The sequence below is a fragment of the Trachymyrmex cornetzi genome, unplaced genomic scaffold (genome assembly GCF_001594075.2).
Source record: "Trachymyrmex cornetzi isolate Tcor2-1 unplaced genomic scaffold, Tcor1.1 scaffold156, whole genome shotgun sequence".
NCBI classification, from domain to species: Eukaryota; Metazoa; Arthropoda; class Insecta; order Hymenoptera; family Formicidae; genus Trachymyrmex; species Trachymyrmex cornetzi.
Genome location: NW_017296157.1, coordinates 1,602,831 through 1,619,960, shown reverse-complemented (window position 1 = coordinate 1,619,960; position 17,130 = coordinate 1,602,831). Strand labels below are relative to the sequence as shown.

The 17,130-nt window shown below is 33.2% G+C and overlaps 2 protein-coding genes across 2 annotated transcripts in view; both read right to left on the bottom strand.

The window, feature by feature from the left end:
- The window catches only part of LOC108758421 (neuronal acetylcholine receptor subunit alpha-7), a 22,641-nt gene extending 10,133 nt beyond the window's left edge, over positions 1-12,508 (bottom strand). Inside the window, exons 1-4 of the mRNA XM_018503397.1 lie at positions 12,430-12,508; positions 6,658-6,794; positions 2,454-2,608; positions 1,744-1,927 (exon numbers count right to left, since the gene is read on the bottom strand). Coding sequence (XP_018358899.1) covers positions 1,744-1,927; positions 2,454-2,608; positions 6,658-6,794; positions 12,430-12,493 — 540 coding nt within the window. The 5' untranslated portion in view covers positions 12,494-12,508. The remainder of the gene's footprint in view (positions 1-1,743; positions 1,928-2,453; positions 2,609-6,657; positions 6,795-12,429) is intronic.
- A 1,668-nt stretch (positions 12,509-14,176) lies between these two features.
- Positions 14,177-16,933, bottom strand: Fbxl7 (F-box and leucine-rich repeat protein 7). The gene is made up of 2 exons (XM_018503396.1): positions 16,864-16,933; positions 14,177-16,069 (listed from the first exon to the last, which is right to left on the bottom strand). Exon 2 carries the CDS (start codon positions 16,054-16,056, stop codon positions 14,698-14,700), a length of 1,359 nt encoding a protein of 452 aa, XP_018358898.1. The 5' UTR covers positions 16,057-16,069; positions 16,864-16,933; the 3' UTR covers positions 14,177-14,697.
- Positions 16,934-17,130: the final 197 nt, after the last annotated feature.

Here is a 17,130-nt window from a genome sequence, read left to right as displayed (position 1 = left end):
AACAAAAAAAAAATTAATAAAAAATATCAATGTATGCTCATTTGATCGCATTTTTAAAAACGTACCAATAGATGGCCCACTCTGTAAAAACGTACCAATAGATGGCCCACCCTGTATAATGTTTTAATCGCTTTTTAATGAAGTTTAGTTTACTTTTGATGAATATTGTTTATATATATATTCTATTAATTTTATATATATACATCTAACTCATTCACATGATAATATCTAAAAAATCACGTTTTTTTTTAACTATATCACTTTTGCGCGACGTCTTCTGCGCCTGACTCCTAGTGCTCTTACTCTTTCCAATTCTTATATCACTTTTGATATGTACGTTAATAGTTGTTACATCTTATTTATTTTCAGAGATAACTTAAGAAAAGAACGATTAATCAAGTAAAAACGTTATTTACGTAAAAATCTATCTTCAATTCCAAAAATACATTTTCTCTCGTTGATTAGAATTCGAGTAATACTTTCTCTTTAGATGTCTCGACAAAAAGATTAATTGCTATCTTGGTGATTGTAATCAGCCAATGAAACGGAGTGCAAAATATATAATACAATAAACTCTTTTAACAAAATTAATTTTAAATACAAAAAATAAAGAATATTCATATAACTCGTAATAAATATGTAAAATATTTTATAACTGCCTGGCGCATGGTTTTAGGATTTGTTTTTGTGACATATAGCACACATTATGTATGCACCCAAGGCCATTTGAGCGAACAAGAAACGGCACGAAATGGAGCAACGATCCGTGCATCACTACATCACTGCTTGAAATGCAGTCATATCTCACAGTTATTACAGTAAATGATTAACTTGTGAAATTGAAAACGTTCCATTTTACACTGTCTGATCTGCGGCCTTCATGTTTGTTATTATCAACAAAGTTGCAAAACATCGTATTGCAATTTTCACACCAAGATTTGAGTAAGCAGATATCAACACGAGCTACTTAGTTTATCGTCGCATTATCCATCAAAACGCGATTATCTTCTAGAAACAATCACTTATTATCATCTGTTGCATTAATGCATTATGCAATGCGTCGCAGGTGGCGGATAAATTATAGCTTCGTGCATAGCTTCTTCATGAATATTTCCGTTATAGTGTAAAGTTATAATAGTAAAGTACAAGACACATGCAATATTTATTGTTAAAAATATTTATTGTTAAAATGTAACTATATTGTGCTGTCTGTGTTTCAAGATATAAAACTTAATTTCAAATGCTACTTCGTACGTAGATATTTTTAGGCATTTTTTGCAGTATACTATAATATTATTAGTTCATGAAATTAAAAACGTTACATTGCGGCTAGACTGTTTGATGTGTGGCGTTGATATTTGTTATTGTCAGCGAAGTCGTTGAGCGTGGTATTCGAAATGTATTTTGATGCGAAATTCAGGTAACGACTATAAATATAACTTTCAAAAACGTTATATAAATCTTCTCGAGTTGATTGCAATCGAAGACACATTTGCACGTAATGTAAATTTTGCGAATTTTCACAATTTACATCGTTGAATAATTTGTCCCATCGGGACAAACTTCGAACTTTATTTTAAGAGAAATTTTTTAAGAGAAAATTTTTAATACGCAGCGTAGTGACCTGTTCTGTTAAAAATCAGATATTCAATTATGCAAATGTAAAACTTTGATAATTTGCATTCGGGTGAATGAAGACCCAAATGTGGAAAACAAAATGCAACTGTAGAAGGCGAAGCTTACTTGGTATCCATCGTACGTCCAGGAGGCCCATTTGAGGGCACATCGTTGCTCGTCAAAGGGAAAGAACTCCACATTTATGTCGCAGCTGCTACGAAAGATACCGTGGCTTAACCAGACCACTTCACCCGTGTGACTGACGATCACGTTTGTATTGATGACCGCTGAACTATATTGTGGATCCGCACTGTAACCAGAAAATTGAAACCGCATCGAGATATATGTATATATCCTTTTTTTTTTATTTCGATCACACATAGCTTTGTATCTTTAAATATAACTCTCCATTCTTTACATCAATAATATAATTTAAGAAATTATATTCCATCTTGTAATACTTTTAAATTTATCCCAAAAATTATTTGTTTCTCTTGTAGTTTTATTTTTTTTTATATTCAACCGATCCCGAAAATTGTTACTTTCCAAGAGTATTCACATATTTTTCTTTTGAAAATCATATTTGATTTTGAATCTTCTCTCCAGTCTTTATTTTATGCGTATTACCGCAAAGTATCCCGCAAGGGATTGAAAGAAGTTTCGAAAGAATAGTAAGATTAAGACGAGATCTCAAGAGAACATATAAATCATTGTCTCAATTTGTGGAATTTTTGTAATGTCCCAGAACCGCGGGTTCATAAACTTTCTCGCGATATACATTTTTAAAGTGCAATAGCGTTGCTAAGTTTATTCCCCGATTTGAAACGATTGCTCACTTGTTATACAAAATCGTGTCAGGTCGCCAGACACGATTGTAGGGAACGCGGATTACTCGAATTCCAGCAAATTCCGAGGCATTCCATTTCAAATGATGATCGGTCCAAACCTGCGTAACCCAACAGTTGGTCGTAAGTATCTGGTTCTTTTCATCCTGAAATATATTATAAACCGTAAGACGTAAAGGAATGTGAAGCGAAACGATCTTCGTAGAAACTATAATATAAATTCGTTTACATAAATATAAATGCCACGCGCAAATTACAGTGTTTATTAATTTGTTTGAACATAAAATTTAATTTATTTTTCTGATATAATACATTTTTATTTACCGAAACAAACAAGACATTTATTTTACTTAATCAGCAGCATATTTCTGTAACGTACAATAAAAATCCTCCCAAAAAGTTTCATAATTTATAACTAATTTATCGTAAAATATTTAATTTGTCACGCTTAAAAAGATTGCTCTCTAAAAGAAAGTTGTTGAAACTGACCTGTGTGATTAATTGAACTTTATATATATCAACGAAACGAATTGTCGACGATATGGTCGACAAACAACAGGCAATATATCTTTCTAGTTATAAAAAAAAATAATATCAATCCCTCACAAAATCCGAAACAGTTTTAAAACCACGTCAGTAGTATTATTATTTTCGCAATTTAATAAATTTCACGCTTTATTTTTAGATTTATAAAAGTAACTGCAAATAAATTAGAAATAAAATAAAATATTTCAAAGCAATTTTATTGAAAATTTTTAGAAATTTTTTTGTTTTGAACATAACAATACAACAACTTAAAAAATAAAGACAAAGTAAAATAAATGCGAAATCAATAAACTAAAATTGTTTGTCTTATTTACCGTTATACTTATTCTACAATAGTAAACGTAGTTGTAAGTAGTTGTAATTGTAAGCATTGACCAATGAAGTCAAATATGAGGATAATATTCGACTGTGATTGATCAATTCTTACAACTACAACCACTAACTATGTTTGCAACCATTGTAGAACAGGCATTAGGTAGAAATTCAAGAAAACATGCACCTCAGTTTGTTTAGAAACATTAATCCAATATATCTTTCTGCTCCGAGAAAAACGATACATCAAATGTTACTTTTGTTCGCAGATTTTTTTCCTTTTGCTAGCAGTATAAGACACTTAATTGACAAGTGTAAAGTATTATACGAACCAGTTCCGCGATATTTAATTGATCACCATAATCGTGCGAAATCTGGAACCTAACGAATTCCGCGGTGAATGCTATCTCTCGACAGAGATTGACGTCCGATCAATGAGCAAGAGTTCCTTATAATTGGATCTCGTTATTTTGTACGTAGAACATAAATATTCAAAGGTTCCGGTACGCGGTATTTTCCTCAATCCTCTATTCGACTCAGTCTAACCACTTTGTGAACTTTTGAGAGATCTGCGCTTGACATCCCTTAAGATTGGATCCCTTCAATTCGATAATTAAAGTAGCGCTAGTAACATTACGATGTATATTATATTTCTAAATCGCTCATTAAAACAGTTTCGATAAATCATTAAAACCATAGTCTTTATATTAATCGTTTTAACAATCTTTAATAATAGTTATTATATTTTAATTATTATAGAGTTGCAAATTAAGCAATTATTCACTCTGATCTCGTTAGACTTTAAAAGAAAAGAAAAAAGAAAGAAAAGAGATTATTTGTAGTAATTTTTTTATAGATAATTTAGCGAATTTTTTGGTTTATTCGAATAGCTATTTCCATGATAATTAAACAAAATAGATACGTGCATATTTCTCTTTAACAAATATAGTCTCCGTGAAAGCGATATATTAGTCTCACTTAATACTTGACGTTCGTCTTCGCGTGCATTATCTTGAGATTAGATGCTATGGAAAATCAATGGAATGTGTAATCCAATAACGTATGATATAACGAAGATACCATCATGAGACTATGTTCAATATTTCAATTGTAGAATTTATAGGTATGTTGAGAATTTAAGCCATAGGAATTTATAGCAGATGTTGTTTGACTAACAATTGCAAATCCAAAATTAATTCTGTTTATATGAAAATTTATAGTCCTCAAATAACACACGATAAAGTAAATCATTAATTGCAGATCAACAAATGATCATTATTCCAGCAATTTATATGATAATATCTGCAATGTAAAACACTACCTTTTGTAAGATCTTTTTTTACTTTGCAAACATAAGTATATAACTGATAATAAAAAATTTAATGTAATGAATAAATCTTTTCGAATAAAAATTAATGGGATTCATGCAAAGTGCTTTCGATTATTATTCAATTATCTCATTGTCTGTTCCATGAGCAGTATATCGAAAGTTTCCAATTCGGCGGTTAACAAAACTAAACAGGAAAACCGCGTAATATATTACATTATCATCAATATTATCAAACGATAAAAAAACGGAAAAGAAAGACAAGCTCGATGATCGTACATTTTTCGCAATAGATGTAATAAGTTCTCGTTAGACGGTTTCAACCGTCTCAGGCCTCCCTGGGGTGACTGGTTGACTGCGTTGCGTTAAAGGTTGCTCTCGTTACCGCCATACGCGAAACAAATGCCTGAAACTTTCCCACCGCCTTACTTATTCTCACGCCAATTTATCTCCCGTATCTCCGATTACCATCGAGGATCCCGTCACGGTCGCGATGTTTCCATTTTCGTTGCGCATTTTTCTCAATTTTACCTTGTATACCGAGACAAATCTAGAAGAAAACTCGAAAATCTAACGTGATCGATGATAGAGATGATAAAGGAAAATTTATGTAAAATTAATAAAATTTAAATAACTATAATAACTTAGCAATTTTTATATGAACTAAATGTATAATTATATTTATTACATATCTGTGTATATCGTCACGAGAAAGCTGTGAGTAATGTTATTACATAAATTTTATGGCTCTCCAAATAAAAGTCCTTTATTCTTCACGAATAGTGACGGTAAATTCAAATATTATTTCTATCGTTTGGTAGATTTTTTTCACTAACCACGGAGCAGGAATTTATTTTATTAAAGATCAAATCCGTTTACTGAGAATTCTGTTTGAATACCAAAGCGTTGATAAAAATCAATAGCAAAAAAATAGATGTAAACGCAAGTACAGTTAAAAATCGAGCAACCGCACGTTTTCGTATATTTTCTCTCTTGTATTTAAATTATTTTTTATTCTATGAAATCCATCAAGAGAAGACTTCTTTTTCCAATTGATTATGTCACGCCTCATCGTTATCCCCTCTATACATGAAAATATTTTCTGTCATGCTTATTTTTATTACGCTCATTTATATTGTGCTAATAAGTAATAATGTATATAATATCTTCGTGGAATTCTGCAAATGTATAATGTACAATCTCGGCAATGAAAATGAAAGAATACAAAAATATTTTTGAAGAATTAAGTCCCACGCTTGACCTTTCTTTTAGTCTTTAGCGAAGGATATCGTATACCAACAGTTTGCTTCTTTAGTTTATTTCGATCGTTGTTGAACTTTGAGGATTTCGAGAAATAGCGGAATTTCTGCTGATATTTCTATTCTATAGCCGTCGTCAATACTTTGTTGCGGAAAATACGTGTACATACATGGTATTATATCCATTCTACGTGTAGCTAATAATGTAATAAAAATTGAACATTATTTGAAGTTGGAAGCAAAAACATTTCACGCAACTCACATATAAAAATATATTTAATTTTAGAAAATTTTTAATTATTTTAACTTTCGATTAATTTTCAGAAATACATACGTAAATTTTAAATAAATGAAACTTATTTAAAAATGTTTATAATTATGTGTAATTATATTACATATTCTTGTTTATGTAAAATAATATTAAAATTATACATATATTTACATTTAAATCATCCCAAAATTTTGTTATAAAATTTATAATTTAAAACAGTTATAGAAAGGCAAGCTATATCTATTAATTTCTGTAATCTAAATTTCATAAAAATATCTAAAATATTTTAAAAATTGTTTTAAATAATTTTAAGAACAAAAAATTTTTTCAAAAATAGAATTATAAACAGAATGTTAATCGTAATACTTTTTTAAATCAATAAAAGTATTCTAACAATAAGAAGAAAATCCATTAACGGAACAAGTTTTCTCTCGCGTCGTATATTAATTTTTAAGATTATTTACGTTCGAATACACTCACGACGTCAATAATATGATGAAGAGACAGTCCAAAAACCACGACCAAAGGCTGGGACGAATTTTTAGCAGGCCTCACCCCGGCGTCATATCCGTCCAGCAAGTGCTTTGTCAGTCTATATTCGTGCTCGTCGCAAACACCTGAACAGATAAAAATACAATAAAATAATTTATAGATAAAAATACAATAATTTTTCTAAATTGTTTTAAATTGTAACTTAAGTTAAAATTTTTTCAAATATATGTGGCCAATTGAATTTTCATATATCTCGTAATAAAATTAACGTAATAACGTTCTTAATTTTATATATTATATATTGTTATTATTATAGAATTACTTAATATCAGTGAAATATTAGCGAAATAGATAAAACACAAACAGATTTTGTGCGATAAATTTATTCATATATTTTTTATATAAATTATATTAATGATATATATATATATAGAAATAAAACATCTTGTATCATAAAAATATTTTTATTTTTCTGAAAGAGATAAGTCTGAAAGATATATGACATTCGCAAAAAACATCCTGCATGTAGCTGAATGCTCCTTTTATTTATTATTTGGATAAGCCTTTCGTTGAAACTGTAGAAATTCCGTATGTTTAACTGCAGTACATTGCTAGTATTTCATATTCAATTTAACATTTATTACTTCAAGATGCATTGATGTTATACATATTAAAACAATATCCTTTAGCTTATTCAACTAGAAAAATTTCAATTTTCCTCTCTTTCAAGGCTTTTAATAATCATTTTCACTGTTGGATGCTGTTAATAATTTAACGAAAAACAATTCGATAATGTAAATAAAATTTATAAGTAAACCAAATCGCAAATTTAACGAAGTATGAATACGGTCTGAATAATAACCTACAACGAAGCATAAATCTAATATCGTACGTTAACTTAATTATTAAAAATTGCAAATTATATTCCTCTTTCTCAATTTAATATCACGCGAAAAAAATGAAATGTCCGTATAAAGAACCACTTCACCGTCTAATCACGGCACAAGTGATATTCGAAGGGATAAAACGTGATGGCGAATATCACTTAGACTACTTAGAGTAAAGAATGGTAAGGCCAAACGCGAGAAAAGCGGCGCAAAGTCCTGAGAAGCAGCCCTGCAAAAACGACTCAAGAGATTCCTTTCGCCGGGCCATTCTCTCTGATCACGGCTCTGATCCGTTTCGTTACGTGGATGTTCGTCCATTATAGCGATCAGCTACATGATCAGTATAACGTCAGTCCACCTTCCCATTGAAACGACCATTGTGCCGTGAAGCGTGGTGAAACCTGTCAGAGGACCAAGCTAATCTCAGCCCGAAGTAAGGAAGGTAGGAAGATACTGCAAGGAAGATAAGTGATACTCGTCGCGAAAATACCGCTCGTAATTAGGAGAATGATTCCTCACGGCCTTATCGAACTGTAAAAGTTGTAGCTTCAAACGACAGTGAGTGCCGTCTTTTAACGACATTTAAACGATGCTGAGGTAAAATTATCGGCAGTTTTGCTCGTACACATACAGTTTTGCTTATATTAAAGGAATAATATTCTATTTTGAAAAAATCGATTTTTTCTTTCTGAGTGAATTTTGTTAAAAAGATATAAAAAAATATTTTTAATAAAGATTAAATGATTTTAAGAGCGCTTTACGGTAATGAGTAAAAGCTTACTTGTAAAAACTAAAAAATTAAGGAAAAGTTTTTATTATTATAATAAAATACTCTTGAGAAACCATTCAACTTTTATTTAAAATATTTTGTTTATCTTTAATGGTGTAGACGATATTCATCCTGCAGGAAGAAAAAAACTTAATTTTTTTAAGGGAAATTCCATCTTCTTAACATGCAAAAAAGCACTTACGAAAAATATGCATTTTTTATTTTTGTCTACATTTTAACCGTTAACGTATCCAAAGCTTATTAAAATTGAAGGAGGACACTTGATTGTGTTACCTTATCAGTTCTGCTTTTTTTATTGTTAAGTATGCTGTAAATATGAATAATTTTAATACATATTATAACATTTTAACGCCTCATTTTTATGATAATCGCATATAATTCAAATCTTTTATTTCCGAATAGGAAAATGATTTCGAAAGATTCTCACAGATCGAGAAATATCGGCCTGTCACCGTTGTAGGGATCATAAATCGAAAAATCTCACAGATATGTAATAAGATCGTATGTTAGATGTCGATACTGTATGAGCTGCGGAATATCTCACGGGATCTCGACCGACTGACATCGAATTTCTACGTGCAGAGCGGCTCATCACGCAAAGACATCCGTCTGCATCTGGAGATTACCTTCCAACATATGAAGATGTTCGATTATCCGAACACTTGAAAAAAGAGTAAAATTTCAATATTGCATCGTAAAACAATAATCGGCAGAATAAAATGAGGCTAAATAAACAAATTTACCAAAAGAAATTGATTTTTCTAATCTAATACTTTTCATTTTTCAGTTATTCTTATAACTTTGAGAATGACCCGATCGGAGTCGAAACGTTAATTTAATATAGGCATATTTTTATTTTTATTTTTATTTTTATTAAATTATTTGTATTTATTACGTACATTATATTTTCTTACTTTAGCTCGTAGCCCTTCTTAACATAATTTATTTTATTTTCATTATTTGAGCATATTATATTATGTATTTTAATATTTTTCAGTTATAAATACATTAAATTTAATGTAATGTCATGAAATTGTTAACAGTGTAGAGCGTCAGACACATAATATCTAATAATCATCCATGCTTTTAACAAAGTTATTATTATTATTATTTATCTCATTTCTCTCCTGCGATTGGTTCGAACTTTTTTACTATATTGGATTCCATAAAAACAATCCGTTGTTTTGCACACAGTCAGCCGCGTGTCAATTTGCGGATAAATGGATATAAAACTTAGTTTGTAGTGACGAGGAAATAATCGCTGATGGTGACCCAAAACCATTAAAACCTCGGTACATAAACCGATTTGTTAAATGCATACACAGGCCCCGATTCCGACGAATATGTAAATTCCACCGGTATCCCGATCACCGAATTCAGTGGCATGGAGGAGGCGTCAAATGGTCCCTTGACGCGATTGATTCGCAAATGTTTACGCTACCAGCTGCGACGCAAACATACCATAACCGAAGTCCGGTTAAGATCGAAACTTACATCGTAGCCCACGTGAAACCTTTAGTATGGACCTTCTGTATATTATCTGTTCCCGGCAATTGAATCCATTTATTAAGCCAAATTTCGAGCATTACAAAACGAATTGAACTAAATTATATATATTATTTATTATGAATTTAGATTATATAAATCACAAATTTAATTAGAGTATTACATCATTAGTTTAACTTAAAGAACAAAGGTAATTTTTCAAATAATTTTTTAAGTATGAAAGCAATAAATCAAAAGGAAAATTAAAAGCGACTCAAGTTTATAAGAATGGCAACGACGTATTGTTCGTGATATCTCGATATAACACTTCTCAAGTAGAACAATAAGTCACGACAACGTCAAAATGACGTTAAAATGAAAATCGTAACTCATTGAAAAGTGACTTTTAATAATTACTTTGGAACTATTTTGACGTAATTTTGATATCGTGATGATTTGTGTTCTGCTTGATTTCCAAGCTCAAGGAATTACCAAGTCAAAAAGAAGTCAAAATAACTTTATTTCACGAAAATCAAAATGATGATTTCTAATTATAAAATTTGACTGTTTATTGACGTTAAGAATAAAAACAAAATCATTTTGTTTTTTGTTGATTTTTGTGTGTTCCTTGAGAGTACAAGAAAGTCAAAATAATGTTAATTTGATGTCATATTAATCGATTATTGATCGATTATTGAATTTATGTTATTTTTTTTATCATGATTCAATCAATATATGACATTGTTTTTACTTTTTTGGTCTCTTTAGATTTAATCGGAAAGCGATATTATTGTGTCGCTGGAAGCTATACATTCAGCATTAAAAGTTCCGCAAACCTTTCTCTTATATATGTATATCCGGGGCGAGTTATACCGATAAAAGTAAACTCACATCAGGATTCTGTTTGAATACGTTTGTGTTCAACTGCACTCTTGTAACTGACCTTTGCGAATAGAATTTTCTACCGAGCCTAAATTTAGAATTTTAGAATTTGTGCGATCTAAGATTCGTGCAGATAAATATTTTGCATCTGTTAAATTGATTCGGCTATTTAAATCTGTTGGGGATGTATCTTTAAAGAAAATCCTACGACAATTATTACGGGCAAGGAAACGTAAATTATCGAATCGTCAAGTCCTTGAAAATTTCCCGGTCAAGAGATGTAATAAAAATTGCAAACTGTTCGCGTTGTCATTCGTGTCGAGGACGTCCTTCCTAAAAATGACTCGCAATTTGTTGACGTTTCAGCCTTGGGAATTTGATCGCGTCGAGTAATTTACATCTCAGACGTCTTTGATATCAGCGGTTGTGTAGCCCTGGCGGGCAAAAGCTATGACGAGCTTTGTGACGTCTACAGACAATATCTAAACAATTCCTAAACGCGCTGTACTTTGATACTAAGACACAAACCTTGAAGCTTCATTGATGACGATCTACATCTTTCTTAGCTTCCGAGATTATTGAACAGGGTAAAATACAGGGTATAGGAAAGGGGTAAATAATCGAGTTTTAGAAGACATCTAAAAAAGTGACAAGTATCAATAATCCAATTCTCGAAGCAAGATAATTATTCCGCCTTATGCAATGTAGGTGTCATGCAACGAGATTTTTTAATTTGAGCTCAAGTAAAATAATTTTTTCCTGCGTCAAGATTTTGTAGATTTTAAAAATAGTAAATTTTCACGAAATAATAATTTCTTAAACTTGTTTTGCGAGAACATTTCAATTTCCAATTTTGTAAAAAATATAAAATATTAAAAAGAAAATATTACATGTAAATCGTATCATAGTTTATCTTAATCTCAAGTTTATCTTAAATTTATCTTAAACAAGATGTAATGGCAATAATTGAAATAAAATTATTAAAGAATTGGAAAGAATACGGGCTTTAAATTAAAATTATTAACTAATGAAATTATTGGTATACGAATTTGAAAACATTGTTACTATTATTATTATTGTTGTTATTATAGAAATTAATGAAAAAATTTTTAAACTACTTAGAAAAAATTTGCAAAAATTTCGTTGTTTGAAAGAAAATTTGTTTTATTTCGAACATTCAATGATCAAATATTAAATTTAATTATGTAAAAATTAAACTTATTTTAACTTAATGTATTAAGTAATTATAACAAAAACTCAATTAATTAAGGAAACAAAACTTATTACCAAAGAAGCACTTAAAAATTAAACAAAGAACAAAAACTCTTATTACTCTTATTAATCTTAATATCTTAAATTCTCAAAGCGAAAACTTTTCAATCTACAATCACAATGCTCTAATATTGAAACAAAAAAGGATCTAAAATGATTTCTCAGACAACACATTGAGACATAAGACGTCTTTAAAACGTCTTTTAGTCGCCAAAGACGTCTTATGTCTCTCTTTTGGATACTTCGTGTTGTCTGGGTTCAGTCTGGAATTCGCGGCTACCTTGCGAATTATCGGCTGCGTTCGGTTTCGACAATTACGCGCTTTAAGCGTATATAGTCATCATTCTGTCTTTATCGTCCATTAAATGTAATACAAGGACAGAAGCGCTGGAAACGTGCAAATCGATCGTTAAGTGAAAATCGCACGATTCTGCGAGCACTCACCATTCCCGAAGGCGATGATCAGAAGAAGCCCGTATCGAAGGAACGGAACGGGAGAGGGCGACATGGAATTGAAGGCCTGCTCGTAACCGCGTGACCGCCTACGTACGACTGATACACGACGACGGCTTTCAACCACCGTGCAATTTCGCCCCTGAATCCCGCGCTATCCCTACCAGGGAACGCGGGTTCCCGAAGGAAATTCGCGCAGGCGTTTATCGAAACGGTGCCAGCACAAATTTACACTGAATGCGAAGTCCGAATGAAATGCACAAAGATACACGAAAATGTGTTCAAACTATATAGACTGACGTTAAAGAATGACATATCCAAGGAACACACCAAGAAAAAGTCAGAATGACTTTATTTTGACGCCATGAAAGCCAAAATAATGATTTTTTATTACAAAATTTGACTGTTTATTACCGTTAAGAATAAAAATAAAGTCATTTTAATTTTTTGTTGATTTTTCTATATTTCTTGGATATTGCTTTTTATTTTCATACAAGCGATACTGAATCTATAAAAGTTACGAGTATTTTATACGCAGATAATGGCGTCATTATTTGCTTACTTTGGTGACAAAGTTATCGCGTGACAACACAAGTTTATAATCTTACTTTTAATGAGGTAACAAGACTCAATAAAGTACACAGTTCCAAGCTTTCGAGCTTGTGCAGAATGTAAGTGAAAATTCAATCGAATCTCACTTATCAAAATAAAAAGGAACATACAGCACTCAACAATATGACATCGTAAATGAGAATTATCTGAGTTTGGTGCAAACAGAAAGCAACTATACAGACTTCTATTTTAGTCTGGATATTACGTCATTTTATAATATTGTTCTATTATTTGAGGTAATTTTTTATTTATAATCTTTAATGTTTAAATAACGGAAAGCGCCGATTCCGAAATAATAGCATCGATACATTTTCTCTCTGAGAGATAATGGATCATATATTTCATTTTTAAGCCGATAAAAACAGTTAAATCATAAAATGGACGTCATCGTAATCTATTTTTAATAATTATTTATTAACATTATTTTATCGATCACAGGTGGAAACAAGCTTGAATTATTTTACGTTTTTTTGAAAAACATGCGTCACGCATATTCAGATCAATATTAAAAATTTTTTTCAAAGTATATATGTATTTTATGACACATAGATAATTGTTGGAATCGTGATTTAAATGAAAACGAGTTTTATAATTAAGTTTCCTTAAAAATATATTTATACATATAAATATTTTTTATATATTTTTTATATATATTGTATGTTAAAATTACCCTCGCTTTGCAACTGTAAGGTTTCAATAAAATTTTGCTTTGTAAGTCTTTATAAGTCAGAAGAAAATTAAGATTTCAAAAAATTATAATCCTGTAAGTCTTGTATAAATGTCGAAGTCATAATTTTATAAAAATTTTTTATGAAATTTGCAGTATATTTAACAATAACAATTTTTTAATAATATAAATATAAAATTTGTTGCGCGAAATTTTGGATTTCAAAAATAATTTAGTTTAACAAGAATTGATTTATTGCATATTTTTATGCAATTTCGTACATATTGCATATGCCACGTAATAAATCGACATATTAATTCCAATGGTGTTAAGAAATGAAAGTATTTAATACCGTATCGTTATTACAATAAATTACAAAACATTGTTGTTACAGAATATAAACGATTCATTATCATTACACAATGCATTAAATTATAGAAACAATAAATAGCATGCGTGATTTTTGAAAAGCTAGATATATGTATATATTTTTACAACCAATCGTGAAATAATCTTTTTACAAATGTGTGAGCGACGAAACGGTGTTTGTTAATAAATAAATTGCAGACGATACAAGTTATCGATCTCGAAAATTGATAATTCACCTTCGTTGTTTTTCTTTTCGTCGCGCCGTATCAAAAATAACATTTATCATCGCATAAACTTTGATAACAAATTGGGTTTACAATTCTCTATAAACTTCCGCTATATTACACACTCTGGCACTTGAGATTAGTGTTACGAAATAAGCGAATATCCTGAGAATATTCGGACATCTTTATAAATTATACTAGAGAATGTATTCTCAATATACTATATTAACATAATTCCTACTTTTAATATTCTCAGGATATACTTCAAAGTCCCTTTTCCAGAGAATTCATCGGAATATTCTCCTCTTCGGAGTACTTTCTTCCGAGAATACTTCCATGCTATTGCTCGGGATCCTTAATACGAGCAACGTTGCTGATTGGATGACATCAGCTGGAGAACCCAGGATTGGTATGCTCTATGACGCAACGTCGGCAGTAACGTTTAACCGCGCGATAACCGACCCACGTGACTCTGGAGCACTCGCCGATGTTGAGTTGCCGCAAGCCACGTACATAATAGGCCAAGGCTTCGAGACCAGCGTCGGTGATCCTCTCGCATCCGCATAGGGACAGCTTCTTCAGGTTCGGGCATCCGGTAGAGAGTGCCTCGAGGGTCGCATCGCCGATGTCGCACTTGCCTATGTCCAGGGCGCGCATACGCGGACAACCACGTGCCAGGGCGATGGTCGCGCTGTCGCTGAGCGCCTCGCAACCACGAGCGTTCAGGTAGCGCAGCTTGTAGCAATGACGGGCGACGACCAGCAAACCAGCGTCGGACACGCGGTCGCATTTGCCTACGGAGAAGTAACGGAGCGATGGACCGAGACGCGCCGCCAGCTCGCGCACCCCGAAGTCCGTAACTTTCACGCAATCCGACACCGACAGCTGACGTAGGTTGGCGCAGTAGGAAGCAATGGTAGCCAGACTGGAGTCGGTAATGCGGCTGCATCTACGTAAGTAAAGGCATCCCAGATGCGGCATGCGCGACAGACTTAGCATCATGCCGGAATCCTCGACTCCATGGCAGTCGCTAAGATCGAGCGACTGTAGCTGTAAAATAGTGGTACGACCGCAGGCACGAGTAACATTAGAACAGCCAGTCAAGTCAAGCTCTCTGAGATGAGCACAGCTATCCAGCACGGTGGTGACGTTGGCGTCGGTGACTCGACGCGAGTGTCGCAACACTAGGGAGGTCAGATTGAGATACGGCAGTTGAGCAAAGATGCCGGGCAACCCGGTGGCGCCTTCCAGGACCAAACGACGAACACAGGTGTGACAACCACGGCGTGTCAGCGCGTTTAACGCCGCGGTGGCATTCTGCGGATAACGCACCTCGACCTCTCGCCAGAGTGCCGGATGCCACGCGATCTCCCAGAGTCGTCGGCAAGTCTGCGCCAGGGAACAGCGGTCGCGGGTGTCGAGCCAGCTAAAGATCCTCAACAGCAGACTGTCGTCGAGCTGGCAGAGGTCATTGACGGCGACGTGATGAACCAGATGATGCTTAGGCTGCGATAGCTGTTGCTGCTGTTGCTGTTGACGAGTCGGCGTGCTGGATATACCCGGGGTTGACGAGGACGATGATGACGTAGTGCGGCAAGCATTGTTGTCGAGGGTGTGATAGCCCAAGTCGATAGCGTCCGCACCTGGTCGATAAACGCCGACCTTTTGCGACGAATAGCCTCCTCCCCGCTCAGAGCCGCTCTGTTCCCCGAAGCTAGGAAAGAGGAGTGGGCATGATCCTTCCATTCCATGCTCCGTTCTGCAATTCAGAAATTTATTTCAATACAATCGTGTAATTTTTACATTCATTTTCAAGTAGAGATAAAAATTGTTGGATCTGAAGAATATTTCACAACAGTGTGTGTATATATATTTTTTGCAATTTTAAACAATGTTTAAAATCCAATTTGTAAGAGCATATAATAAAATTATTTATTATTACTATTATTATTATTATTATTATTATTTATATTGTAGAGTAAGAAATTATAATATTGATATAATGTTATTATTGTTACTTTGTGTTTAGTAGATTTTCACAGATTTGCTCACACACATAATAAAAGTGTAGATATATTTTTCGAAACTAAAGGACAAATTCTAACTTAAAGTTTAACAATTAAAGTATATATTCAAAATTAGCAAAATTACAATAGAAATTGTTTTCGAATTTGTACCTAAAAAAAATACGCCAAAAAATTCAAATTTTATATGCTTATAATTATAAGCTTGTGTTGTCTAATAACGACATATGTCATGACGTGATTAATTTGCGGATAGATTATTCTTCGAATTTACGAAGCTAAACGTAGAACTGCCACAATTCAACTTTTCTCGATAGAATTACTTTCGCACTGCTTCAACGACAAGTTACGGTATTCGCTTTTGAGAAAAAAAATGTTGCCACTGTACGGATCTCGAATTTTGCGCGGCGGTGCGTATTTACAGAGCGCGAGTTATGGCGCGGGGAGGGGCCTTATCGACGCGTCCATTCGCGACGCGTCACGACCGTTTACGGCACGGCTTGACGTGCGAATTTCACAATTAACTCACAACGGGATGCTGGACGGGAGAGTCAGCGACCGTGCGTGACATCACCGAGCAATATCGATCTATCCGCCACCTCCTCCATGTTGATCCCGCATTCCAACTCTCGAAGCAGATGCGGGGCCCGAGCGCGTTCCGCTCGCACGGGGGGCCGAAGGACCGCGCGAGAATGGGGTCCACTCGACGACCTCGACGTTCGCGCTCACCCTGGAAATCCTCGAATTTGTCGAATTGCTCGTGCAGCCGCCGAGAAACGTGCGCGATCGCGTTTCG